The sequence below is a fragment of the Galendromus occidentalis genome, unplaced genomic scaffold, assembly GCF_000255335.2.
Source record: "Galendromus occidentalis unplaced genomic scaffold, Mocc_1.1 scf7180000077495, whole genome shotgun sequence".
NCBI classification, from domain to species: Eukaryota; Metazoa; Arthropoda; class Arachnida; order Mesostigmata; family Phytoseiidae; genus Galendromus; species Galendromus occidentalis.
In genome coordinates this window covers 471,868-499,280 of record NW_003805483.1, presented here as the reverse complement: position 1 = coordinate 499,280, position 27,413 = coordinate 471,868, and the positions used below count along the sequence as shown (strand labels likewise).

General features: G+C 51.8%; 2 protein-coding genes across 2 annotated transcripts in view; both read right to left on the bottom strand.

Moving 5' to 3' along the window:
- Positions 1 to 19,786, bottom strand: part of LOC100907618 (NHS actin remodeling regulator GUK-holder) — a 67,971-nt gene extending 48,185 nt beyond the window's left edge. Inside the window, exon 1 of the mRNA XM_029112339.1 lies at positions 19,510 to 19,786. Coding sequence (XP_028968172.1) covers positions 19,510 to 19,786 — 277 coding nt within the window. The remainder of the gene's footprint in view (positions 1 to 19,509) is intronic.
- A 6,742-nt stretch (positions 19,787 to 26,528) lies between these two features.
- LOC100907326 (methionine--tRNA ligase, cytoplasmic) overlaps positions 26,529 to 27,413 on the bottom strand; it is a 1,957-nt gene continuing 1,072 nt past the window's right edge. The window contains exons 2-3 of the mRNA XM_018640643.2: positions 26,738 to 27,411; positions 26,529 to 26,600 (exon numbers count right to left, since the gene is read on the bottom strand). Coding sequence (XP_018496159.2) covers positions 26,547 to 26,600; positions 26,738 to 27,411 — 728 coding nt within the window. The 3' untranslated portion in view covers positions 26,529 to 26,546. The remainder of the gene's footprint in view (positions 26,601 to 26,737; positions 27,412 to 27,413) is intronic.

The window sequence follows — 27,413 nt, the reverse complement described above, 5'->3', positions numbered from 1 at the left end:
GTACACACAGAGGGGATTGAACACTGTTCGGAGCTTGATAACCTCAGAGGCATTTCTATCGACTAATGAGCTATATAAGTCGTTGCTCGAGTTCGGACGACCGTTGATGCAGTCCGCCCAAGCGAACATTATAGGGAGTAGGGCTCAATTTTCGTTCGACTAGGGAGTAACGGGACACACGCTCCGAAAATAATTAACTGTCTCTAACAGACTTGCGTAGAGGAATTAGCACTGTTTACCATGCGCCGTTCGACCTAGGCCGCGATGCGGGCGAGTTTCCATATTGGAAAGGACCGATAAATGCTCGACAGTGCTCCCATAGAGCCGAATCGGGGCGCGGAACTCTTTCGGGAAGTTTTCTCTGAGGTTTCGAAACGAAGCACCGCACTGGACTCGTGCGAGCTTCCACCATGATTCTGTCGGACATGACCGTTACCAGCCGTTGCAGGACTCCAGTTGTGAGATTAGGATTAAATGAACCCCCACTTCCCCTTCTTGAGATGATTGAATGTTCGACCCCTAGCTACATTGTATCGAAATAACCCAGCCTCCACAACCAGCTGATGAACTGAATAGATCCTACGCAGAATCGGATATCCGGATACTTACCTGGAAAAGAAGTAGGATTGTTAGATTGATGAATCACCAGAATGTCAATCGGAACTCGCTATTCCCCGGATTGGAGCTGGCAGTGTTTTTTTTCTCCCGAGAATCCCCGTACGTAGATATGATATCGGCCAGAGAGTTCAACGGGCTGGCGGAAGGCCGAGGATCCGATCTGGAAGATGTCCCGGGGTCGCGGTCGCTGCATTTCCAATAGGGTAGATGTTGTGAACATTCCGCTGCCATCTGTCACTCGCAGAATCGTTTTGTTTCCAGATCACACGCGAAGCGCCATGACTCTCCGCTCTTCCCTCATGGCATGTCTCCGCAGACGAACGCATACACCAGTGGGTGCTTCCATGTCTCCCTTAATTATACGACAACATTCTACTGCATACATCGTGAGAATCAGTCTCTGTGGCGGCAGAAACCGCGTGAATGGATGGATGCCGAGACCCGTGGAACTGCTGCGAGCCTCCATGTAAAATGAATCCCTTAGATGACATGGAGCCGACTGGCCTGCTCGACAGTTTAATAAACCTCAGCCGCTGACCGCATGTGAGCAGACCCCGGAACATCGAACCGAGCCGTAGCAGCAGCTGATGGAGTATTCCGAAACTGCTGAGCCAATATTTACGCAATAATCACGCTAATGACGTGCGGACCGAATCTGTTTAGAGAGCTCGACGTTACGAGCTCCCGAGAGGTTCGTGTGCGGTGCATCTCTCACTCAGTCTTCCCAGATGCAGCCCCGCAAACGATTCTTCACGGGAATTGCAGCGTTCTCGTAGACAAATCACCGAATCTCCCTCGCTCTGCGCTGCCTAGTTTCCGACTCTACGGGAGAGAAAGCGCGGTTCTCCTTTACGTATCTCTTTGAAATTCAAGGAGCGTCCCTTCTTACAGAACGTCGAAGGCGCCCATATGGCTTGTTGTGGATGACTCTGATTCACGCCGGATCGCTTCTCCCGCACCAACTGCCTACCTCCGGTCTCGCGCATGAGGGGCGTCCGCATGAGGAGCTCTCCGGGCTCCGGTAGAAAACGGGACGAGCTCGAGAGCCCTCAACGAGCGGGACAGAATGAGATGACAACCCGGATTAACACTCAAATTATTTTAGAAGCTCGACCACCGGTCCGGGGATTCTAAACGAACTGCCCATCCCCGGAGCCACGTCCATCGCTTTTCTCCACGTTCCTCCGAATGCACAATGGGCGTCCAATAAAGTCTCGGCTACCACGTCTTCATACGGAATTTAGTGGACTTTCTTTCAAGTCCTCCCGATCTTCACCCTCACGACGCGGCTTTGTTGGGGCAATTCGATCTATTCTTCTTTCTTTTTGAGGACTTGGTTTCGGGAGCTCACCATTTCCAATTAAAGGGATCGGGTAGAGCGGCAAGGAAATCGACGTGGGAAACGGTAGTCTTCCGGCGAAAGGCCGACTTTTTTCCTCCCGCTTTCCATTCAACTGTATACAGGGCTCGCTCATTGTGCCAACTTTTTCGATTGAGCCCTCGCCCCGGTCCGACGTGTACGAAATATTGAGTTCTATGAGGAATGTGACGTTCCACGTATGCCCTATCGAGCGGCTTCGCCCCAGAATGAGGAATAAAAAAGATAGTCTTGAGTGCGTCATATTGGACATGTCATCGATGGTGGAGAATACCAGAGTGAAGGCTCCGCTTCACTTTGGACATCGAAATTCCCGGGGAGCCTCACGCTTCGGAAGCTCTGAAGGTTATGCCGATGTCTTGTTCGGAGCCCTCATCGAGTACTCGTAGGTCAGTATGTATACGTATGTATGTATATCAGGTTATTCGGTCGTTTCATCGGGAACTCTTCGTAATCGTTGTCTTCCGGCGTTGATATCTGTGAATCTAGTATACTCCGCGTGAGGGTCTTCCACGATCCCTGGCGTCTCGGCCTTCCCATCAACGAAACGCTCTTGTAACAATTTGTCCCCTTTCTACATCCCGATCCCGTTGTGAATGCGCGTCCGGTTGGACAAGTCGGAGGACCACTACCGAACAAGTCCAGGAGGGATAGGGGAAGGGACGAGCGGGAGGTCACTATCTCAATTTTCCCAAGGGTGACCACGCGCAACCTCTACCCACATCAAAACTCTTTGCTGGTGTGAAGTTTGTTATCAGATTCTGCCCCGTCGACGGTGGTCACGACGTCGACGGAAGGAAGAACGACACAGATTGGGAAGTCCGTCGGGGAAAGGAACAAAAGTGTTGCTTCCAGAAGAATTTCCCCTCCAGGAAGAATGTTCTCCTCTGACCACCGTTGCCCCTTTTGGACACCGTCAGAGGGGGAAACAAACGTATTTACCCCTCGCTTTCCATTTCTTCTCCCTTTCCCAAGGGACGCAGGGAATGAAGGAAAAATCGGGGGAATTTCTCTAAACCCTCGCAACGCGTTCCGTTCGAAAAAGCTCGCCATTCTAACGGAATCAATAGGTTAATCGTCAGATGCGAGCATTGTCTTTATTCGGCAGTCTGCAGCTGGAATTTATTGTGGACGCTCCGACGTTTAGATTCTGACGCCTCCGCAGCGGCTCAAAGAGGAGCTTTCTACAGTTTTGGAGGATCAATGGCACGATACGCTCGGCCTCGTCCGGAAGCGGCAAACTTTTTAACAGGATTCATCGATCCTCAGCGGAAAATCCTCCCAGCGAGCTACCGAAAAAAACAAACTCGACAAAAGGCGAAACGCCTCAACACTGTGGGCTTCGGACACTAGGCCCAAAGTTTCGGGAGAGGAGGACGGAGATAAAAACTACTGAAACTATAGAGAAACGTCCCTCCTGGAAGACACTTCTCTCGCTTCCTCCTCTGAGTCGAGTTTACTCGTGCCAGAAATTGCATATCGAACAGTCGACCGACGAGCTGTTTTCCCGCAGAGCATGACTCCGACTCCTATTCCATTTATCATCCATCAATGAGCGAAAAGAGCGACATTGATGTTGTTCGATCTCGTATTCCCGAGTCTTCGAATGAGGCTCGCTCTGGATGAGGATCGGCCGCCGCTCCCGAATCGTACTCCGTCCGTTTTCTGCGTCTAAGAACGAGCCGTTGGACCATACGAGCGGTCGGGCGCCCAGGATGCCCGCCACAAAGTCGAGCGGCTCGGCGGTCGTGGTGGTCGAGCTCGGCACGCGGACTTGGGTCTGGCTCCGATCCCACCATGAAACTCAATGAGTTTATTCCCACTGGAAGAGAAGCATCGCTCGACCTCATAGCGCTCCGCCAGGCTCACACTTCACGCCTCCGTAAGCCCATTCGGAAATGGTTTTCCTCCTTCCCTCCTCGGCACGGTCAAGGGAGCGGCGGCTCAGGCCGCCGAAGTCGACCGTTGCTCCACGAGAGTTGGTTTGCTTTGTGATTCTGCCTCCGAGTCGGCTGCGAATGCCCGAGAATCTTTCCACATTCAAACAGATCATTGATTTATCGGATACCAGTCACAGAACAATGTGAGCAGCGAGCTCGGTCACACAGAAGAAGAAACAAGGGAAATAAGCACGGGGAGTCTCTCCAGCAAGCGAGGATCGCAGCACTCTACGGACGGGCTTCCCAGGGATCCCTCCGATTCGAGTTCATGCGTCATTGCATAAAATTCGGACCCGACTCTCACCGATTCGGTTCATGGATCAGTCCGAGAATTTCTCGGAAGGAGTGCGAGTTCGAGGTGGGTGCTTGAAGTCGATGAATTCGCCGTAGCGGCATAAACTCTCGTGAACATTGAGGGAAACTTACAGCGAAATTTTCAAAATTTTCCAGAAATCAACGAAAATTCGTAGATAAACCGTCGGGGCGTTCCTCGGGGCCGAAGATGGGCTTCCGGCTGCGGAGAGAGACAGAGGATCATCAAATCATTAGGCGATGGCGCCTGCTTGCTCAACATGGGAAGAGAGTTTTTTTCCAGGCGAATTCAATGTCTCCGACTCGATGTTGTAGCGTCAGAGTTTTTATGTGACAGGAATCGCAGAGCCGGCTCGAAACCGAGGGGAGAAACTCCATCATCGAACACTGGGACGATACTGACGATAGATGAGTCGAGTGCCATGTCAATTGTCTAGCGCGAGATCTATCTAAATGAGATCTGTTCTTCCCTCCTGAATAGAAGAGAAATTCGAGCCTTTGTGACGAGCGAGGATCGAAAACGGCTGAACTCATCGATCAGTCGACGGAGTCAAAGGCACCGCCGCCGTCCATGTTGAATCAGCGTGTGGAGACGATCATCAATGTGGTTTGAGCGGAAAGTCATTCTCTCCTCGAGGGAGAGTTCTCGGGGAAGGGTCTACAGCGGGAACAGGGATGAGATCGGAGAGAGCTCTTGTTCGATTCCTTTTTTCAACTTTCCAACGCTTCTGTTGCCAGACCTGCTGTTGCCTGCTTTCGAAATGCTATCAACTGATTAGATTCGTCGTCTGATCTATCTCGCCCCGTTCCAGCCTGACGAGCAGAAAAGGAGAAAGGAACCTCTGAGGGAGAAATCTTGCAGCCGGCAAGACGTCGCAAGCACCGAACAAAGACCGAAGGACAGGACGACACAATTTAGACCGAATGTGTCGTTCAAGGCGGAGGCGGTTGTTACTCGGAAATCAGCAACAACAGCGGCAGTGACAGCAAAAGCGACGGACATTATGAAAGCAACAAGCAGACCTGTACATCAACATCCAGCGTATCTCAATCAGAGAGTCTCGGACTGGGTCATCTTCCTCCCGCTTTTTTCATGCCTTGAATCCTTCAGGACCCATCGTCAGTCGTCACACGCCGTCATTCAATTCGAACACCTCTCCGTGAGTCTGTCCCCGAATCGTATGAACGTGCATGAGTCAGAATTTCGGCATATGCCTTGGAGTGAGCCCGAGTTCCGTCGTCGACCCCGTATGGTCTCAACAAAAGATCTCCGAATATCACTATTGTCGATTCCAGGCTGATACTCGAGCGTTTGTATTTGTCTTGTCACGGATCGGGGAGTCCAGACGACGGACGAACTTATACTAGCGGCATCAAAACTCCACGGAAGCTGCGCGGAAATAGAACTACTTCCGTACCTCGGGCGTGACCAGCCTCGCGAGGATGCAATGTCTACAGACCAAAAAGGCTGGCGGAAAACAACCAAGGAGCAATAATAATTAAATGGAGCTTCTTACGAGGGAACCTGGTGGTCGAGGACGATTGACGGCGTGCGAGAAGTACCCGCCTGAGGAATGCTCCCTCCGAAAGATATCAAATGGATTCTCTTTTCGGCGGTTCTCCCGACGCGACGGGACTTGGACTCTCGACCTCAGACATTCAGTCAGCTTCTCCTGGTCGCTGTGGGTCGACGAAGATGATCGCGCTCTTGTTCGGGGAGAATCAACTCGAGGGGAAATTGAGTTCGAGAGAGGCAGCATCAAAAGAAAGATAACTCGCCTCCGCCTCGTCTCGCTCTCATTCGGGGGGCATCGTGGGTCGGGGTGGCAACTCACGTTGCTCATTCTCCAATTCCCCCGCTCTCATTTCTATTCGTCGTATGCTGTTCCCTGTTCACCTCCCGGGCGACCTGTAGCTACTACCTATAACTTTCTCGCCTGGGTGCATCCTCCCGCGGAATCGAAAGGGAGTCCCGCAGATCACGTCGACGTGAGTTTCAGCAACGACGTGTCGTGGTCGGCAAAGTCGAACTCTTCCTGTGAGAACTCGCCCCCCCCTCCAGCCTCTCGGAACGACGCATAGCAGATGGGGTCGAGGGAGGATTGGAGACGGATTTCACACGGAGGTGATCCAGCTGCGATTCCTTGGAAAAGTCATCGTCGCCCCGAGTTAATTGCAGGACGACCTCAAACGCTCGAGGGATGAGGGAGCGGAAAGCCAAAAAACTTGTTCCATCTGCAGGAATGTCGTACGCTGCGACATCGCCGCGGAAATATTTGCGGTCGCAACAAAAGGGTGAAGTAGTTTGAGGAGAAGTTCCACTCTCGAAATTGCCGCTGAGCGCAGCTGTATCACCGAAATCAACCGAGCTGAACGAAGGCTGCAAGATGCGACAGAGGAAGTCCCGAGTGATCTCGAGCCAAAGAAACTCCGTTTCTTGTGGCTCAGGTCTGCCCCCGCCAGCACGTTCCTGCGTGCAACTCCTCATTGGGCTTGTTCCAGAGATTCTCCCTTCGCGCGCCTTGATACCTCCGAACCCTAACACTCCAATCCTGCTTCGCCGTAGATCCCTCCAGCTTCCATGAAGGACGAGTGGTAGCTTAATCTCATAAGATGAAGGATTCAGGTGCGATCTCCCGGGACCGAAATCAAGGAATCAGCGGAATCGTCCGAGATGAGTCTCTGCATGGACGAGGCGGAGCTCGCGGGCTCCCCGCGCATCGCCAGCCATCGTCTTCGCATCCGTTTCCGACTCTGGAACCGTTAAGCAGCGGGTTCCGTCAGTTCAACTGCCAACACAGCTACCGTTTTTTTTCCTTCTGTTGATCGTAGCCGAGTTCCTCAGCACGACTTTGAATAGGAATGTTCCCGTTGCTCGGCGTTGGGAGGAAGACGCCGCACCGAGTGGCGAATGAACATCTTCGCTCGATCTACGTCGAATGAGGCGTCGACGACAGTCGGTCGGGACTTTTCTTCATCCCCAGTCCCATCTTTTCCCTTCTCGTTTTTCTCTATTCCCTGCCGCTTCTCGCGTTCAACCCCTCGCCTCTATGTCATGGTCATTGGTGGCACGACCGCGGTGGCCCAATGAAAAAGCACCGAATTTTCCCTTTTGACCGAGACCCGCATTCGCAGAAGGCAGACCCACACGCAAATCTAGCTTACCCAGCTCGTTCCGAAAGCATGACGCCTCGCGCCCCGAATCGAGCTAGGGGACCGTCGTCGGGAGACAGGACGCTTCCCGCAGGAAAAATGCGAATAGGAAGTTTGGGAGACGAATACGTCTCCCTCTTTTTTCCCTTCTCGCTTCCGAAGCCCGATCCACCACGAAGTTCGCTTGCTCGCATTCCAGTTGTTTTGCTAACCACATCTATCATGGTCTCGGTCGGCGTTGCGGCAGACGATTTTGCATAGGCACATCAGAATGTACGGTGCGAGCAAGTGGAAGATTAACCGCCGAGTTGGGGAAGCTGCTCAAGGAATAATGAGACAATGTCCCCTTGCTTATCCGTTTCCCGAGACACGCGGTGAGCATCGGAGTGAGAGACAACGACAATAAGCAAGTGTGAAAGTCGGCTTTCGCGGCCAAATGCGCGACTACCCCCACCCCCTCCCCGCTGTATCATTGAGTCGGTCGCTGCGGCGCCTACCGCGGGAAACAACGCCCATCGCCTTTGGAGCGTCAGAAATGAGCTCGTTTGTGAATGAGTCGCTCGTTTACTAGCACCGTATGGGCGCGCTTTGGGTTCGTATCCTTGTTTCAGAGACTCCATCTCAATTTTAGGATGCTTGTCCCCGCCACCGGCTGACATTATCGGTGCATACTCAACCAATGCAGGGTGCTTCTACCGACTCCAGTGAATAGGATCTTCACTCGGGGGAAATTGTTTCCATGTGGTCAAGTGACCGGCAAAGAGCTTTCGGGTGGGGAGTAAATGCTGATGTCCTCTTGCTGCTGCAGCTGTTCTCTTCCCCGGACTCCTGTCTCGTTTGAATAATTGTCGAAATATTACCCTCATCATCATTGCTTCCCCCGGCAACATAATCATCATGGGGCCTAATAGGTGAATCCTACTTGGACGCGGCTCGTCGCCCTTCAAGTGCTCCGCTGTTCCTAGAAATTATCCTACCGAGGTGTTTTGTCTCGTCGGCGGTAGACGTTGGTTTTGTTGTTCCCCCGCTTTCCCCAGGACTTTTTGGCGAATGAAGTCTGCCGAGACCTCTCCACGAGGAGACCGCGACCTTCACTCGGTCTAGCAAACCAGCCCGACTGTCCTCGATACACTAGGCAGTACAGGAGGCCCCACTCCGCCCTCCGTCCCGTACGGTTAGGACCGAAAGATTGGCTCGCTTCGTGCGGACTCCACTGAAGTTCGTCGGAGTCAGGGAGCTCGTTGTCGAGGAATATAGCGCATATGATTCCACTACGAGAGGCTCTCTCCATTGCCTCGTGGTCGATATAGGTGATAAGACGAGGACCGATTCGATTTCCCGGAGAGAAATCAGACACGGCGGAACCTCTTCCAGTCGAGCCTTCGATACTCGCCTGGGAGATGTGCGTACGTTGAACAGTTCTGCAACTGAACTCGAGTTCTGTACCCCTCCCACAGGGAAAGGGTGGGCGGATTGTCGAAGCTACCTAGGTGTGAAGTGAGTTCATCACCATGTGTACACAGCGGCCGTGGCTTCTCACTTCCCATGAGGGCACTAATTAGACAGAACGTGCCTCAGGAGTGACCCCTATTCTCCCAGCAGATGAGGTCGAGATTAAGCAGGACCACCGAAAACACTGACTGCGAGACCGGTCCTTGATAGCTGCATCCAGCAGCCTTTTAACCTGACCCACAACGGACGTATTTCGACCGACGACAGTCCGAGCGTTCGACCCATGGTTTTGGGCATTGAATAATTACTCACTCAGAAGCATTTCCGCGAAATTCACCCTCCATCGGCAAAGGAAGTATCGACGGACGCTCCATCCGCTGCTCGACCCGGTACGACGTTCCCTCCGAGCGTTCCCTTGTACTTATTATCGGGAACTAGAGCAGAAATTCACCCACCGAGCTGTGACAGTGTTGCGAAAGCTGCTCGTACTCTTGATTAAGAGACCTCTCGAAGGAGGACCTTTAGTAGTCTCATTTACTTGCTCCACGACACAAACTAAAGGAAAAGTTATCCAATTAATGGATCGGTCCGCGCCTCCTCCTCCGATAGTGTTCCTTCACTTTGTCTCAGCTCGACTGTTCAGCGGTCTTGGCTCCTTCTCGTTCAATTGCAAACGCAGGCGCTGCTCACATCGAGATCACGGTGCTCTTTCAGCGCGGGCTAGAACGACCGAGGTGGGAAAGCGCGATAGTTCACTGATTTGACTGGACGTGTCCTGTCTGAATACATGCTGCCACTGCCGACCAAACACAACGAAAAAAGGAAACATAAACGAGCGGAACGAAAACCGAGTCAAGGATGGACAAGTTTCAGCAAACGAAGGCGAACAGAAATCGATGGCTATCCACCACTCGGACGCTTTCATTCAATGACGCGTCTGCCTGTTTCCTGCCGTCGACGAATCCCCTCGTGCTCCCTGAGAGTAAAAGACCCTTCGGATGTCGTTTTTCTCGACGCAATATCCTTCATTGGGGTCACCGACGCCCCGATGCTGGGAAAGCATGGGTGGGTGGTGAATCTTTGCGTTGCTGGGTCGGTCGACGGACGGTCGGTGGTAGACCGGGGGACTCGCAGGATGCTCGGGGGATGTTGGTTATTGGTTAGGACTCGGCGATGTTCAGGCCCCGCTCGCAGAGTTGGCGCTCGCCCCATGGCAGGCGTAGACTCACTCGTGGACATGTTGAGACTCCGAGAGTTAATGCTCGCCAGGAATTTAATAAACGCTTTCAAATGAAATCTTTCACAAGCTCATAACCCGGATCCCAACGACTGAATCCGAGAGAACACGCCGGAATCGATATTAGTAGGTCGGAAGTTACGCGCGTTCCGGGTATGATCCCTCCATTCGGAGAGATTTAATCAGCTGTTCCCCTCGGCGCCCGATCTGTGTGGGTTCGGACCAACGGGTTCTGCCGCGGCTCGCGTGCTGGTTCCTTCGAGAGTGCAGAGAGTCTGGGTGAATTTCCATCCGTAGGAAAACTGACGGCCGCTGTACGAAACGAAAATTGAGCGAGAACAATGTTTCAAAAACGATCGGGCAACTCTGCAATTGTGCACACCGCGGCGCTTTGCGTTGAAAAACGATTCGGGCGAACGCCCCCTCTGAGGTCCGTGAAATTTCGAGAGGGGTCAAAAAATGCCTCTAGGCTGCATCCTCGCTCGAAACACGGGCGCAAAAGCAGAAACATTGACGAATTCGACTCTAATCCGCTTCGCTGTCGAGCTCAAGCCCTGGCGATATTTTTTTGTATCCGCAGCCTTTCGCGTCTCGGTATACTCCGCCAAAACGGAAACATTCATTCCTCCTCTCGATCCCTGCATTTCGCTGCGAGGCAACGAGGAGCCCGTAGATAAAAAAACGGAGGATACCGAGGCTGATAGTCGTAATTCCGGAAACTCGTGCTGACTAGTCGCCCGAGAGAATCCCACGGAGCACTCTCCACTTTATCAAACTCTGAAGAGAAGAAATGATGAGAATAGACGGAAGAAGGAAGTGTTTACGAGACGTGTTGTTTATAAATACCCGTTGGAGTCAGTGTGAAAAAAAGAGCACACAATTCCAGATCACGCTTCTCCGCAAAAAGCGCGCAGTGCGATTGTTGGGAAACAAAACAGCAGCGGCCAGCAATGGAAACATTCGAGAGGGCAGCACCACGCGGCAGAGGCAGCGAAACTTTTTTTTCGTTATGATAACATCGTTCCACGAGGATTTTTTTCGGGGCACGGTCGAAAGCAGCGCGAAGAGCCGCGGAGCGACCATCGGAATAGGTTTCCATTCCTAAATACGACACCTAATGATCTGCGTGCTTCCCGACCGTCCCATAAAATAAAACCGGGACACGATGCGGGTGCCCGGGAAGCAGAATACAGAGCCGAGTCCGAGGCGGTCTCACATTTCGCGTCGGCGATGTCCTTCTACAAGGTCTCCCGACGCGCGAGGGGAGAACGCCGGCAGGACGAGCAGTGGAAGCTCGCGACTCGCTGTGAACTGAGCGGATGAAGTCATGATGATAGGAATAGCGTCTCAGAGGTGAAGAACGGGTCCTGGCTCGCGGGAAGAGTCTTAAGGATTTCGTGTTTCGCTCTGTAATTTTCCTCTTGACAGGATATATGAAGGAGCTAACTGAGCTCACAGTAGCTCTCGACGATGAGGACCAAGGACCGGAGCCATTGGGTAGCAGCAAAGAATTTCCCTGGGCCTGCCGCAACATTCGACTCATCATCTCGTCCTTCCGCCCGTGCGGGACGCTCTGCGAAAAACACGACGCACGCTCAGGGAAAATGCCGAAATCAAAAACCCCGGGACATCTGAGTATCCGTCGATATCCGGAAAGTCGAGAGCGTGAACGCGACCCATTGTAGAGTGACAATGAGCGTCGATGTCGTGCGATGGCGCCATCTGCAGTAGAATGAGATTTTCGGAGCGCACATCGATTGGGAACGATTCTGAAATGTGTTTCCGGTGGGCAAAGGCACTCAAACCTCTATCCTCGTTCTACTCGGAACCTCGAACAGAGACCTTTCTGGCTACAAATATTCGATTGTCGAACATACGTACGTCCCTTCGGAGCAGTTCTCGGAACGTGGGATTCCGAAAATTGGAAGAGCGCTGATATAGTGCCGCTCGATGTGTGATTGTCGTTGCTCCGAGTCACCCGACTCGTTCTCGTTTTTGAGGAAACTGGATCCGAATTACACTCTGAAGCCGGTCAGTAATAACTCAACGTCCCTCTAAGGAACCATCTGGAGAGCGCGCTGTAATGATTCATGGAGGAACGTTCCGAGGAAGAACTATTCGAGACCTAAATGACCTATTCGGTCTTCTTGCCGCTCTCATGGCTCAGTGTATTCTCCTTTGCGGGATTTTTTCTCTTGTTCAAGTCGACTAGCTGTCCGATTTCATCTTGAAGGAAGCTCTTTATGGACCCAGTTTCCACTACTCAATTTCATTTTTCCCGGTCGGACTATGGTGGCCAAAAAACCGAGCGGGCCTCGCAGTCGGTCTCTTCTCAGAATTTGTTATCTCCGTCGCTGTTTTTCAGAATATGCTTCACAGACGAATCCGGCGAGATCTACGCCGGTGGAACAGCGAAGGATCCCACGTCAAGGTTCGAGGAATTCGTTCCATGAGCAGATCGAGTCGAACGGATATCGATCGCACTCCTGGAAACACTTGACAAAATACTCGTGACCCTCAAGCGACCCATTCAACGTCCAGCCATCCGTGGTCTTCTAGCGCGGCAAAAAGAGGAGAAACTCAGTAGAACGAGTCCAAAGTACTCATTCATTATGGGGAGCTGCTCCGTTACCGTATCGTCGGCTGTCGATCGCTCATTCGATGACGACAGTCCCAGTGTAAGCTCACGAATACCGTCGGAGCCATCGTCCTTCCCCGACGGGATTTTCCCCGAGGAATCCGAAATCTCCGAATCGAGTCGAAATCTCTCGTACGTGAAACTTCCGCCTCTTCTTCGCACAGAGTCTTCATCGGTTTCCAAAACGCTCGACCGCATTCGGGGCCGCTCATTCCGGACTTTCTCGATTCCGGAATTATTCACGTTTAGGTCACGTTCACGTCGCTAACAGTCTCTCGAGAGAATTCCCATGGATCGTTTTCACTGTTCGATGCCGAAAGCTCCTTCGCTGCGTCGACGAGCGGAGGGCGTAGAGCAGAAGCACGGAGCCGAGTTTGCCGACCGGCGAGGGTAAGAAAAACGGACGCAGAACGTTGATGATCTCCAAACAACGGTGGAGCATCGTCATGTTATCGACGTATGAGGATTTTTATGAGGTTCCCAAGGCCTCCGCCCTCGAGGAGAGACACGCACGTGAATCTAAAACTTCGGTCAAGATTAGAACAATGGCACAACGTGATAGGTTATTGATGATGGCCTCTCGAAGGCGACCAACCCGAGTTTTTCTCCATCGCCTTCGCGCCGACCTCGACTACATACGTCAGTTGATTGAACATCTTCAAACATCGAGTTCCAATCGATGTGTTCCTTTTCTTCTCCACCGTCGTAAACCCGTCCTTCTCTATGAACAGCGTGGCGCTGGGGATTAGCTCGGTGTCGACATCGGTCGGCTAATGGACAACGGTTGCCGCCATCGTCGACGACGAATGCCGGCTTGTTGAAGAAACCCCTCACAGAGATCAAGTCAGCTGTTAGGAAGCTTCGGTGGCGGCGTCGACGAATCTCAGTCAGTCGCGAGCGAATACCGGACCACCTGGAGCTGTTCTCGAGAGGGTGACCCGGGGCACGGTGACGAAAAGGTCTTGAATTGAATTCGATCGGCGTTCAATTTATCATGCAGAGGAGTCGTCGGCTTCCGCGTCGTTCGTTGTGCAGCGAGCCCGACACCCGGTCCAAAGTGGCAGAAGTATGGGCTGCTATGAGCGTTCTCCAACCGGACCGGAGTTTTAGCTCGAGCATTCTCTTGAAGGACATGGTGCACGGGAGAACGCCTCGGATACATGCGACACTATTCCCGAAGCTCAACTGAAGGCTGCAGCGATGAGAACTCGGTGACTTGCAGAAGACACAAGCGCCTTCCCGAAGAAACTCTGCAGCGAGTGAGCTCGGAGCTCGAGGTGTTGGAAATTCCACAAATTTCTGCTGCCAGAAAAAGAAACATGTCTCTCTGAGTGTCGTCTTAAAACGCTTCTTCGAAGACTCACAACGGTCAGACATCGGCGGTACAGAGTCTCCTCCTCCGAGCCCCGCGGTGCGATCTAAGTCGAGTCTTCGCTAGCCGGCCAACTCTTTCATGCTGTGAACTGGAATTAAGTCCAGCAAATGAAGCGACTCGAAGTGTGGAATGGAAGCATGGGAAGATCTCTGAGCCCGTCAGCTCAATGGCTCGAGAGGTCACGACAACGACTGCGACGACAGATTTCTCAGCTCTTGCTATCTCGAGAGCGAATTTCTCGGCCGCGCGCATTCCGACGGGCTAATCATTTCGCAAGATTAGGTTGGAGCTCCGATTTGTCCAATCGATGGATCGATCATGAGCACTGTCGGATAAATTCACATCGGGCTCTCCGTAAGGAAAATCCAATATTCCCCAGGAGCGAAGCATAGCTTCAGAGAGAATCGAAATTCTCACACTCGAAATTTCAATGATCGACGAACCACATCGAACCCTAGCATGAGCAATAAGGAGGTTTCTCTCAAGCGGGAACATGAAAGCGTGAGCGAGTTCAGGCAAGTACATTTAAAGGGAGAACCCTTTTGCATAAATACATACGTAAACATGACGCACGCCAGAGACCGAAGAGGAGAATAAGTCGGGTCAGCAGCCGGAAATCGAAGCCGCTCGCCCAGCCTCGCTTCCGGGGAGACGCTTCTTGAAAAACGCCGGAAACTCTTCCAAATCGGGGAGTGGAGACTCAAGCGGAGATATTTCCATCATTTTTCACCGCAATGAAGCGTACGCTGGAGCCGCACCGTGGAACAGCCCGAGCCGGAGGGTCGAGACTCGGAGTGTGCCTTCGGCACAAGTCTCCCACGGACGACAGGGGGAAAGGATGAGCGTTCGGATTATGATTATTCCCTGCTTGACCACTCTCCTGATTGTGGAGAATTCTCTACTTCCTGCTCCGGTCCCCGGTTCTTTGAAATTGTTTCGCAGAATCCTCGGTCCATCCCCGCCGCTGGTGTGGCTCGACGCTTCGACTGAGTTCAATAAGCGTTTATGGCAGCCATCGCGTGCTGCTGCCGTTTTCGGCGATTCATTCTTTCTGTCGACCCGCGCCCTTCTCGGGACTCTTCTTCTTTTGAGCATTTCGAAAATCGAGAACAAAATGTTGTCATGACCGTCAGAATCGGAATCAGCAATATGTAAAGGTCAACTTCATCACCCGGGAGCGAGCATTTTATCGGTCGCACAAAATCATCGCAACGCTCGACCCGACCGACACGGTCTACCACAGCGAAGCCTCACGCAGATTCCCGCGAATGGAGAGCGTGAATTGGAAGTTGGAGTGAGAACTCGACGACAATTAAGAACGATTAAGTTTTTCCCTCTTGGTAAAGCAGCGAGCGAGCCCTTCACGTTCTCTAATGATTCAGCTCAAGTTCGGAGACCGGGGTGGAGATACCTCAGGCTCATTAATAGCTGCCCGGGAAGTAATCTCGCTTTTGTTAATTTTGAATTGTTTCGTTTGAGAGATATTCCAACCACATCGTACTAATAGTTTGCTGATCGGTCGACTGGTTAGCTGGTGCGAGCTGGCTGGGTATTCCGGTCGAGTGATTTTGCATGGCATATCTACCTGTTCGGAACGAGTCGTTTGCGAAAGAATAATCTCCCTTGCGTTCGACGATAAAGCTCGGTTTCGGAGAGTTTCGATATCAGCCCTGGCGGCGAATTTTCTTCGAATAAACAAGCCGACTCTCGCATCGCCCATCTAGAACTGAGGGCGCGAGGGAACTGTATTCTGCACAGCATGTCGCCGGGATGTTTCGCGAGCTTCGTTCGCTATTCCCCTTATCAGCTCAGAAGGTCCGCGAACAATTCAGCAATTAATTCAAATTTGCTCGACAGTAAGTAGCGTAGTGGAGAACTCATTCCGCGCTAGCGGCACTAGAGACGCCATGAGCAACATGTCGCATCACGGGCGACTGTCCTACGTAAACGACGGCTTGCTGTTAAGTTTGAGCCGCTGCAGCGACTGCTCCCACCTTTCACGCGAACCATCGGAGCGGAGCGCGTGGCCCCACCGCAAGAGGACCGCAACATTTGAAACACAGCTCGGTCCACTCGAAAAAATTCGAAACTTTCGCTTGTTGGACATTTGCGAAGCAAAACGAGCTTTTGCGGAAGTGAAAACAGTCGCTCAAAACAGCTACGCGTATCGTCAGGGTGGTAGGTGTCCCCGAAAGGACACTTTTGTCGTCCAGGAGCACTCGAGAGTCCCACGCGGAATTCGTTCACCTGCCGGAATAGCGGCGATCGCATCGCGGATTCTCTCGCAGAACCCGCTCAACACTCACTGCGCTTCATTCGCGAGTCCAAAAGTAAATCTTCCAACTTCTAGTACTTTGACAGCTCAATGGTTCTCTAAAATTCCTGATTACGTATGGGGTCAGCTGCGTTGACGCGCTCGAAAATCCATGACTCGTCCCCGAGACACGAATCCTGTCTCGACTGCGACCAGAGGTAGCTGACATGTTTACGAGATTGATCTTTTGTAGACGGAGGGGTGTTCGTTTGTGAGTTCCCGAGCGTCGGATTGAAGAATCCGTACGTCCCGCTCAGTTGGGTATTTCAAGCGTTTCAGCGAACTCTCCGACTTGAACGGTCTCATAAAAGAAGCAAGTCTACAGCCCAGATCCGAAGAGAAAATAGTGCACCGTCGAGGTAATTGGTTGCTCCTGAGGTTCTGAAACCCATCGGTTTAGAGAGCTGAATTCCATACGGGACGAGCGTGAATCTCGACAATTCCCCCGAGTCTCAGAACATTCTTCGTTAACCTTCGCTCCAACTTTCTAGGAATGAAAAATGGAAAATGAATCAACGGTCGCTCTGTCAGCAAGGGTAAAGTTGCCGATCATGTGAGCCTCTTCTCGGGAAATGAGTCGCACTCAGATGTTTCTCGTTGAAGGTACCAGAGAGCTGGATCTCCAGCGATTCTCGACGCGATGCGAAAAGATGATTCACGACGCTGGAACCGACTCCGTTGACAACTCCATATCGTTGACGCGCTCTCCCTCTCTCTCTCAGAGTTTCTCTTTCTCCGTATTTATCTCCGTCTTTCTTGAAACGTGAGACCTGTCATCGCCGTTCATTGATTTCGCTCGAGTAGTCTCACTTCGAGCTTGGCCTTAGTCAAAACGACGGGATCGCATTCACCTGAACGCAGCCTCTGCCTCAGCTGGTGTAGTACGTTATTGCGCCGGAGTCGACCCGTCGCATCCGAATCCCATGTGAAAACGCGAGGGGGATCGATATTTTGCGCGCCATTCGTTCTCCAACGGCCGGACTTGAAGTTCTGAGGAGGGAACGAGGTCTGGACATACAACGCGATGGCGGCAGCGGCGACACCGAGCCGGGATTCCGTGAACCCTTAAAGCGGCATCGGGGTGGCCCCAATGAGTCTGATAATCTAATTCATCATTGTACGCGGGTAGCATCAACAGCAGCAGCGGCGGCGGCTACAGCGAGCAGCAAATGCTGCGAGAGTTACAACAACGGCGACAACAACGTTGCGGAGCGAGCGAGAGAACGAGTTGTGTGTCGGCTCTTATTTGGCTCTGAGTGAGTCTCGAGATAGTTATGCTATCGCTAAGGACAGCTCTTCTTTTCTCCCAAATAATAGATATTGCTACATTCGTCTGGAGAGCTCCTGATCATTGATGCCCCCGTGGAATCGAGTGTGCCTGTCATCGCCTCTCCATACGATCGGTGAGGCTGCGACAGCGGTAGCACTTGTTGCCACAAATTGGACCGTCGTCGTGGATTTCGGTGCACCTCTCGAAAAATCCAGAACGGCAGGTTTATTAGGCAGCGAATTCTCTCGAGTCGCTCCGAATTCCTCTCTCTCCCTGGGATCCGACGATCTCCCGATAGATTATCCAGCGAGTCCTGTTTACAAGAGCTCGGCGGAGGAGCCCGGAGACCACCCCGTGAGTTATGGGCTGCATGCTCATTGAAAATTCTTTCGGGGAAGTTCCGCGGTATCGTCGCGGTGAGGCTGTCTGACCGAGAAAAAATTGCTCAATCTCAACTTGCGCTCAATACGGTCGTCATGGCCGTCATCAACAGATTCGAGTTTTCTGACTAATTCACCGCTAGAAATCAGAGCTCCGGACTCTCGCTCATCAATGTCTGAACTCACGTTCGGAACCTTCGATCTATTTTACCCTCGGCGCTCGGCGTTACATCCCTCTCGATTCCTCGCAGCTCGTTCCCCATCACCGACGAAGACACCAGCTGATGATAAGCACCCAGCGATTGAGCATAGGTCTGACAGAACAAAAAATGCCGAGCATTGTAGCGGGAGCAGTAAAGCAAAATAGGAACGCGCTCAAAGCATTGAGAGATGTTGACGGCATGGGCCACTCAGCCGGCGGCAGTCAGAGGGACGGACGGAGCCGGCAGCCAACGAACGAACGAACGAACGAAACCACGGCGAGCGCTTGGTACCTCGTTGTTCAGTTCAGTTCACTGACAAACAGACAAACTTTAACGCTATGGAGCGCTAGAAGAAGCTGCTGCCAGGGCTGCTCTCATGTTCGCTACATCTATGGCCGAAGCGCTGCTCGAGGAAAACGCCCAGATATCGAGTCCGGCAGGTCGTCTTCTGAAAGCCTCGATCAAAGAATCCGACGAATGTAGCGAACGTCCCGGATTATTCTCCTCGGATCCCGCCAGCATCATCTAGCCGACGATGATTCGACCTTTCCACTTGTCAGTGCCGCTTCCAAAATAACATTTTACGCATCGATGGCGTAATAATAATTCTGGAAGGGGCCGAACGATCCGATACGAAGAAGCATCGGAGCCGAGGGTCAATTTCTAGCTACTGAAAGTCATTCGTCTAGCGGGAGTGCTGACAAACACACAGAGCCGGATTCCTGACTATGCCAACGACCGTGTACAGCATTGAGCGCGACATCTCAAGGATGAAACAGCAGGGGGTCGTCCATAGGCTCGGTACTGTTTCGGTGGCAGCGGCGGCGGCGGCGCGGGTCCCGTCACGAATGAAGTTCGCATCGTACTCGTTCGATTATGGCTTGTCGGAATCTTCCATAAATTGGAGAGAATGGCATTCTTCTCCAAGACCGACGCTCGCATCTCTCAGATTCGATCACTAGTTCCGCGTCGATGACCGACCCGGTCAGTGAGCCGTCTGACTGACTGACCGACCGCGCACAAGTGCTTGTTTTAACCCGTCTGAAGCATCGGATCCGGGACGAACGACGACGGTCTGCGCGATCCTGAGTCGTTACGAACTCACGTGCTCCATCCTCTTCAGCATTATTCAACAATAGGTGGTAATTCCGATCAGAGAGGCAGTTCCATCCTTTGTTTGTTCAAGTTCAGTGGCGTGACGAACCCTAGTAGAGCCAAGGCTGCTTTGGTAATACTTACGAACTTGGACCTTCTTGGCGTCAAGCTTGTCGACGATTTCGGCAAGTCCTTGAGCTCTCCTCGCGACATTTTCACTTCGTTCAACCAAACGACCGCACTCTGTGCCCAGCTCTTCGAACACGACGTCGACGATCCTCGTCAGATCGGCCAGTTGCCTCAACGTCGCCGCGAGCGTCAGAAGCGCGTTGCACTCTAGTTCATCCTCGATTTGTTTATCGGGTGGAATTGCCCGTCTCGAAAGGTAGACCGGGTCCACACTCCACTTCGGGAACGGCATTTCGTTCCGCCGGACGGAGGTACACTATCAAGGTTTCACATTGCTACAGGATCCTTTCACTCGTTGTTGCCATTTGACAGACACTGATCCGAAGACACAGGAGCACCACACGGGGCCACTAAAAACAGTTGTTGCGCTTTCGGGTGGGGATTCGGACAGATCTAGCGGGCGGATCTCACAGAACAACGACCACAGCACGGCACAATTTCAAACACACCCCTGCCCGCGCGAGGATTCCTTCTGCCGGCGACAAGTTTTTCGCGCCCGTGTGTGATCCGCGGCTCTCCCTCTCTGGCGAAGGCCCTCTCTGAAAATCCATCTCCAGTTTCCCTTTCTCTCATCTTCCCAAGAGGATGCGGCGGAATGAGCACTGCAGCCGTTCGCGCCAATGAAACTTTGTGTCTGCATCACGAGGACCCGGCGAAGTGTCGCATCTTATTCGCGGTTCATCAGGATCTGGGAGCTCAACGAGAACTTGTGACGAATCGCAGAAGGCAAATTCTGACCTACGTCCAAGGGAGGTTGGATCGAACGTTGGCAATTTCGGTTTTCGGAGATGCAGTTCAACGGGAAACTTTGATCCTCGTGACGGTGGGCAGAGCCAGAAGGATTACCACAACTGTTGGGAATCGTTCTAATTATCACGGGCTGTAGTATGCAGAAGAATCAAGCCCGCGGGAGGAAATCACGCGTTGATTCCTCCGCAGAATTGAATTATGAGTTTCTCGATGGAAGAATCGCCAACGGGGAGCACGTTTCCGTCCTCAGATCGGCCTTCAGTTCGGAAGGTGACTCTTTCTAAGTATCTGGCATGAGGTGAGCTCAAGATACTGCCTCCTGCAGCGGGAGTCAGAGGAATCGCTCGGGCGTAAAGTCACCTTTGTTCATGGCGCTCCGGATGGATTTCATCAAATGAGTGGATGACGTTTGCCAAGATTTCATGAGGTCCCGCCCGTACCATCTGTGTGAATGCAAATCGCTATACAACGTCGACTCTGAATCGGACGTTCATCACGGAGCCAACAGAAAGAAAAGAAAATCTGTATGAGCCTACGCTATGTTAATGATTAACTTGATCCGTCCAGAGGACTATAGATCCTAGAGAGCATTCAAAAATCGATCTGTATCCCTGGAGGATGGAGAATCTCGTTCAGATCGGCAGTGATAGCTCGACGAGCCGTCCGCTCATGTCCCGCTGTTGTTATTCAGAATATCGAATTGACTTTCGATTTGCTATAATAATTATTGCTCTTACAACATCTTGCCTGCCTTCCGTTTATACGCCGAGCTGGTTGACGGAGGAACTGTCTGTGAGTAGAGCTGTTCCATCGTGGATCGGATTTTTGTGCGGGTCCCTAGGATCGGGTCGTCATCGTGAAATATTCTTTTCGTGAACGCATCTTATGGGAAGCGGTTTGATGATCGGCTCAATCCTAGCTGCGAGTTTTCAATGAACCTTCGATGATTGGAGGTCTCGCTAGGGTCACACTTTCGCGGCGAAAACCCGCTTCGCAGTGACGGCCACTCTGAGGACTGAACAATGAGCGAACATCGACCGACCGACCGATCGATCGGAAAATCGACGGAACGTACGACAAAAACTTTCCATTCTAGCGGCCGCTTCCCAAAGTTTATAAGCCTAGTAAGAAGATTCAGTCCACGGCTCAGCGTCTCCGGTCACACTCAGAGCGAATCAGTAAGCTTTTTCGGGCGTGAATCGCTGCTAGCCAAGTGAGAAGCCGGCCTACTACCGAAAATTCTGTGCGTACCAACTTCTTTCTGAGAAATTGTCCGAGCCGAGTAAGGAAGCGTTTCCAGGGGGAAATAATTTCTCGGGTAGTGAAGACCGCTCACGAAGTTTTCCGGACGACAGGGAATAAGCTGGAACCTGAATTAATGAAACTCTGGATCTATTCCGTCTCTTAGGATTGATGACTAACTCACTGCTCCAAATCCAGACTCTCCGGGACGTCTAGGAGTAGGACTTCAGGAACCCCCCTGGAGGGAGCCAAGATCTCTTTGAAAGGTAAAAGTTGCATCACTCTACTTGCTCATGGTAGGCGAAACAGCTCAGTCAGTCACGCAGCCAGTCAGTCAGACTCGGATTCGACGGATATCGCTCTCGAAGTATTTCCGCTCAAATGACGAAAGCGGTCTCCAGCCTTCTTTTCAACGGCAAGAAGAGCCCGCTGCCCCCGCATGCACGATACAGGGAAATCCTATTTCAGCATGTCCTCGAGATCTCGAGTAGCTATCGTCCCGGGAGATTTATCGATCGAGGAGGCAGTGCTGCGAGAGTCTTGTCTGAACGGGATTACGCAGGAGTTCGGACTCGCGTTCCAGTTAGGCTCAGTTTTTTTCTCAGGAAAGAAAGAGCGCTTCCAGACCCGAGTCATCGCAGATGTATCCTCGAACCGAGCTTCACAAGAACTAACGACAGGACTTCGGGTGCTTCTCCGCCCTCGTCATCCACGCGATGCCTAAGAAGCCATTTGAACCACGAAGAAGTTCGAAGTTGTTGACAGTGAAAGTCCGTTGGGTCGGCCAGGAAGGCCGATGGCCGGTAGATCGCTCCGCACGAACTTCAGCGTAACGAAATACGTTCGGGGATCACCTGCTTTTGTAACAGTGAAAGCGAGGGTTTACCAATGCTCATTGATCACCGCCGGACACTCCACGTCTTCGTCGGACGCTAGTTCGGAAGCGGGTACGCCAACGATGCTGGCGACACGTACCCATTCTATGGGGATATATTTATCCGATCAAACACTTTGCTTAATATAGAAGAACAATTGTTTGATTCGCGTGGCACCTGTCACGTGACGAAGGACGTCGCCATAGGCAAATCCATGTTGCGCGAAATCGGAGCGGAACCAACCGGCGAAGCTGTTATTGGGAAACCATCACTTCGATCACCTATGAATTCCCTGCCTCCTCCTATAGGCAGGTCTCCCATTTTGTTGATTCACCTGTCCGCCAGTGTGAGAATTTTACGTTTCTCGTATCCACCTTGAACAGGAAAACGCTCCGACGGCCCGAGCGAGCCGACTCTGTCGCGACCGCAAAAAATATATACCTATATTTGATTTGTCCTAAATCCACAGGTCGCCGCGCTCGAAGTTGATTTGGCCGTGCGCACTCGATTCGCGAAACGAGAGATTATGTTTTTACGTCATGCTCTACTCGTAATCTTCCGGAACAGATCTCCGCGCGATTCGCTTTGGAATGTCCGTGGTCGAGCTCGCAGAATTTTTGTGATTGGTCTGGTAGGGTTTTTGGAATTGGGTGGCTTATAGAATCTCCGGTTCTAGGTTCATTGTATCCAAAAATACTAAGAATGACGGGAAACCCCCTCTGCTTCCCCTCTGACCTCTCAAACCGCGGCGCCGTGCCGATGGCGCGGAGTTTTGAAGGTTTTTTCCTCCTTCCACGTCGCCGTTCTACAATACGATATGTATGTAGCGAGGGAGCGAGAATTCGATGCCTTTGTTCTGGTCCTCTCTCAAACTTCGGCGCCGGTCCGATCTTGAACATCTGCTGAGCAAGTCCGAAGCCTCAACGTTCAACACGCGACCGAGCCACCGACAGCACCCCTCGACGATCCAGGTTTCTGCCTTCGCCCCGACCGCTTCCGACGCAGATTCTCCCTCGTTCGTCAGTCTCTCAGTCAGTCGGTTGGTCCATCCATACGTGCGTCGGGCCGGTCCGTAAGTTTGAAAGCCAACTGTCTGCGCCGTAAACGTTACGCACCGGGGTTTACTCATGGCGTGGAGAGGACCATGCGAGAATGATTACACAGCCTGCAGCCACGCTGAGGCAGGAGCCAGACACACAACGACCGGCACGGTGAACGGGTGAACATCTTTCGCGCGTGTCATCAATTTATTCTGTGAAGCAGTGTGTTGAACGGCGACTTCAAAGTCTGGTTCCGAAAGTGCATTGATTCGTGCAACGCTCCGTAAATTTCTACCTACACTGCGCCGCGGAAGTATCACGCGCCATCCCGTCCACAGAGGAAGCCGCCAGCTGCGTGTGATGCGCGTTGAGTGAAAGTCGCGTTTTTCCATCTAGGAATTAAAGTGTGCTCTGGAGGAGTCTACTCATCCGAAAATCCACGACGATCGACAGAATGCTGGCGTTGCTGTTGGTGGCTTCCTTTCTGCACGTAGTGAATCTTGCACCCGTAGACGATCCGTTCCTGGAGAATTCTGTCACGGTGAGCAGCACGGTTCTCTACGTGAACCGATCGCCTCAGCGACGCTCAAGAATGAATAATCTCGAGGAGAGAACTCAAATTCTGACGAAAACCTCCCAGAGCTCAGATGTCGTTGTCGAGGAGATGCCCTACCTCAGGACGAACGAATCTGACAGCTTTAACGTATTCGACCTGAAAGCGGGATCCACTCGCTTCTACGTGGTCGTAGGCGCCGTGATGCTGGTCCTGTTGAGCATCCTAACGGCATTGTTGTGGTGGTTCGTGTGTCGGCCGAAGCCGGTTCCCCGCAGGTTCAATCCTCGCTACGAGGGTCCTCCACCGAAGAGACTCTCGAAGTTGAGTTTCCGCGCGCTCCGACATTCCATGACGGGGAACGCTCAGCTGAAATCGGGAAGATTCCGAACGAGTGAATGCAAAATGGAACCATCAGTATCCACGGTGTCAGCTGCCTCAGCGCCCTGAATGTTTATCTCCCGCGTAAGAAACCGAGCCAGAGAGACGCGGAAGAGTGCCATCCCGGAAGATCCTAAATGCTGTAAATTTTATTGGACCTCTGAATGCAGCCAATGTACATGCCGAAGACCTCACCCGGTCCAATAGAGATCTGGATAGAAACTATTGCGAGAAGCCGAATGGCTGGCGCACTCGCTGTGAAATCTCATTCCGCAAATACCTCCCATAGTTATTGTATTTTGCGGAACACTTGTTCTACCCGAAACGCTGCCGAATCCTGAAGAAAAATAGTCAGAACAAAAAGCCGAACGAATCTCTCGGGGATAGACCGGGAAGATGATCCCGACGGAGAATCGAGGGAGCAATCGCCATCTCAGACGGGCAGACTCCATGCGAGAGCTCATCGATTACGTATGTATAGTTATTTATTTGAATAAATAAATAAATTGTGGTTTTCCCATCCCCGGTCCACTGTTCAGACGGTTCGTGGACACGTGCCTCACAACGTCGTGAGGGTCAATCGTGGCCATCTTAAAAATCTACTATTCGACCAATGTTACAACCAGTCCAGCCTCGAATCGTCGCCTCTCGGTGATATTGAGCTAGAGAGGCCTTGTCTGAAATTTTCTATTCGATCTCGAAAGACCGCATTGGCTCATGTGTACTTTGAGAGGAATGATATCGAGTCCCAGCAATCGAATGCTTCCGAATCTGAAAGCATGCCGTTTCAACCTCGAAACATATCATATATGTTGAGACAATGGGACAAACGAACAATAAGGACTCTTTCTTCCATCCCTTATCCTGATATTGTTGATATCTGATATATTAGCTGATTATTAGTTGATAGAAGCTGCTCATACCCGCAATCGGACTCCCAGACGCCCACTCAGAGCTCAGCTCCCATCACTTCGGTCATTTGCGAGCAGACTCCAAGGGATCCCTTCCGCTTGTAACGGCGATCTGACTCCCTCTGTGAGTCGAAAACGAGACAAGGACACCAGAAAACTGTATCTTGGCAGATGCGTCACGGTCCCTTCATGGGACTTCACGAAAACTTCCTCGAAATGACGCTACGTTGGAGGAATGTCCTCCGTATCCCCGAATATAGTGGAATCCAATGATTCAGGCTAATATCAACTCTCGTGGGATGATCGATTCCGGTGAATGCGAAAATCGTAAGCTCCCGCGGTTGATCTTTCGTCAAGAGCTAACTCGATTCACCGTCATCACCTAGCTCCTGTTTTACGCGGAACTGATGTACACGCTATTCGCGGAACTCGTTCTACTTACTACAGCATTTTTGGGATCCCTAAGAAGAGAAGGCCTCCGCATCCGCCAGAGCGTACGATGGGTTGGACAAGATTCGCCCAGAAAAACACGTGCATGAAAAACATCTGATGATGTTATCAGATGCTTCCGGGAAGGCAGATGTTCCCGATATTAATTAATATAGCAAATCAGATGGACATTCCCAGATTGGATCAAGATTCCTCCTGCTTTCCGGTTCTAGGAAAAAGTTCCCATTGACATTCCGCCGATAACTTGCAACGAGCGTTTCAACCGGGGCGGGGGCCGTATCCAGAATATTTTCTACTTGTACCTCTATTTCCCGAATCTATGACTCGCGAAATTCATTCCTTAAAGCAGGTCTTCCTTGAACGTGGGCTGCGGCTTCGCTCGTAAGAGTAAAATTATTCCTCATCCATCCGAGAGAGAGTCTGACTCACCACGAGGAATCCGTGAAGTGTGACTGGATTTTCGATGGAATTTCCACCCGCCACGAATGGATCAGAAAGAGAAACGCCCTCGTTGCGAGGGAGGGATTCGGGATTTCGGACTCTGGACCAGCAACCTTGGCGCGAACCATTCCGAATCGAAGACTAGACTGAGATCTCAGTCTCTCGATATATATTTTCGGATCTTTTTGCACGCTTCCTCTCAACATCGCTCGACGTTTGCATCACGGAAGGGGAATATCAATTCCGAATTTAAGCCCAGCGAAGAGATCAGAATTCAATGAGGCATCCATGCATAAATTCATTCAATTATTATTCAGAAATTACACACAAATAAATATCGCCGTCTTCTTCATTTATTCGTCGCCATAGCGAGCTGGGCTTTGAGATCCTTCAGAAGCACCACCTATTGAAGAAGTCAGAGATTAGAATCCCATAATGCTATGCTTGACAGCGGATTGCTCGGGAAGATCGAATCGACTGAGCCACCGATATGCGGTATATCGAGAGGGATCATGTTATTGATGTACTCGCAACACTCACCGCGCTTGCAATGGTGGCCTTATCTGCCTTGGCCGCTTTCAGGGATCGGACCTTGTCGCCTTGTTCCTTGACCTTGGCTTCAATTTCCTCAGGAGTTCCAAGGACCTTGACGCTCGATCCCCCCGCTTCCGGTTGACCCGCGAACTTTTTCTGAAACTCTTCAATCTGCTCGGTCTCGATTTTTTTGAATAACGGCTGCGGCTCATTGAGGGAATGATTGCCAGCAATCAGGGGTCGGAACTCGTCCTCGAGCACCAATTTTTCAATATTGAGCTGTCTCCGGAGCTCAGCCGCCGTCTTGGGCATGAATGGCTCGAGGCAACCTGCGACCAGAGCACAGATCTGAATTCCGATGTACACTATGGTTTTACTGCGACCGATGGTCTCCTTGTTTTTGACTTTTTCCCAGGGTTTGGACGCTTGGACGTACTGGTTGCCGGCTTTCGAGATCATGAGAACAGCACGGAGGGCGTCTCGGATGTGCAGGTTTTCAAAATTTTCCAGGAATTCCTGATAGTACCGTGCGACCTGGGCCAGAACGTTCTTATCGGTATCTTCCAGTTCCCCCTCGCTCTCGGGAACGCGATTCTCGAAGCGCGTGCAGGCAAACGACAAGCACCGGAAGATGAAGTTACCCAAGTTGTTCAGAAGTTCTGAGTTGTTTTTTGTCTGGAGA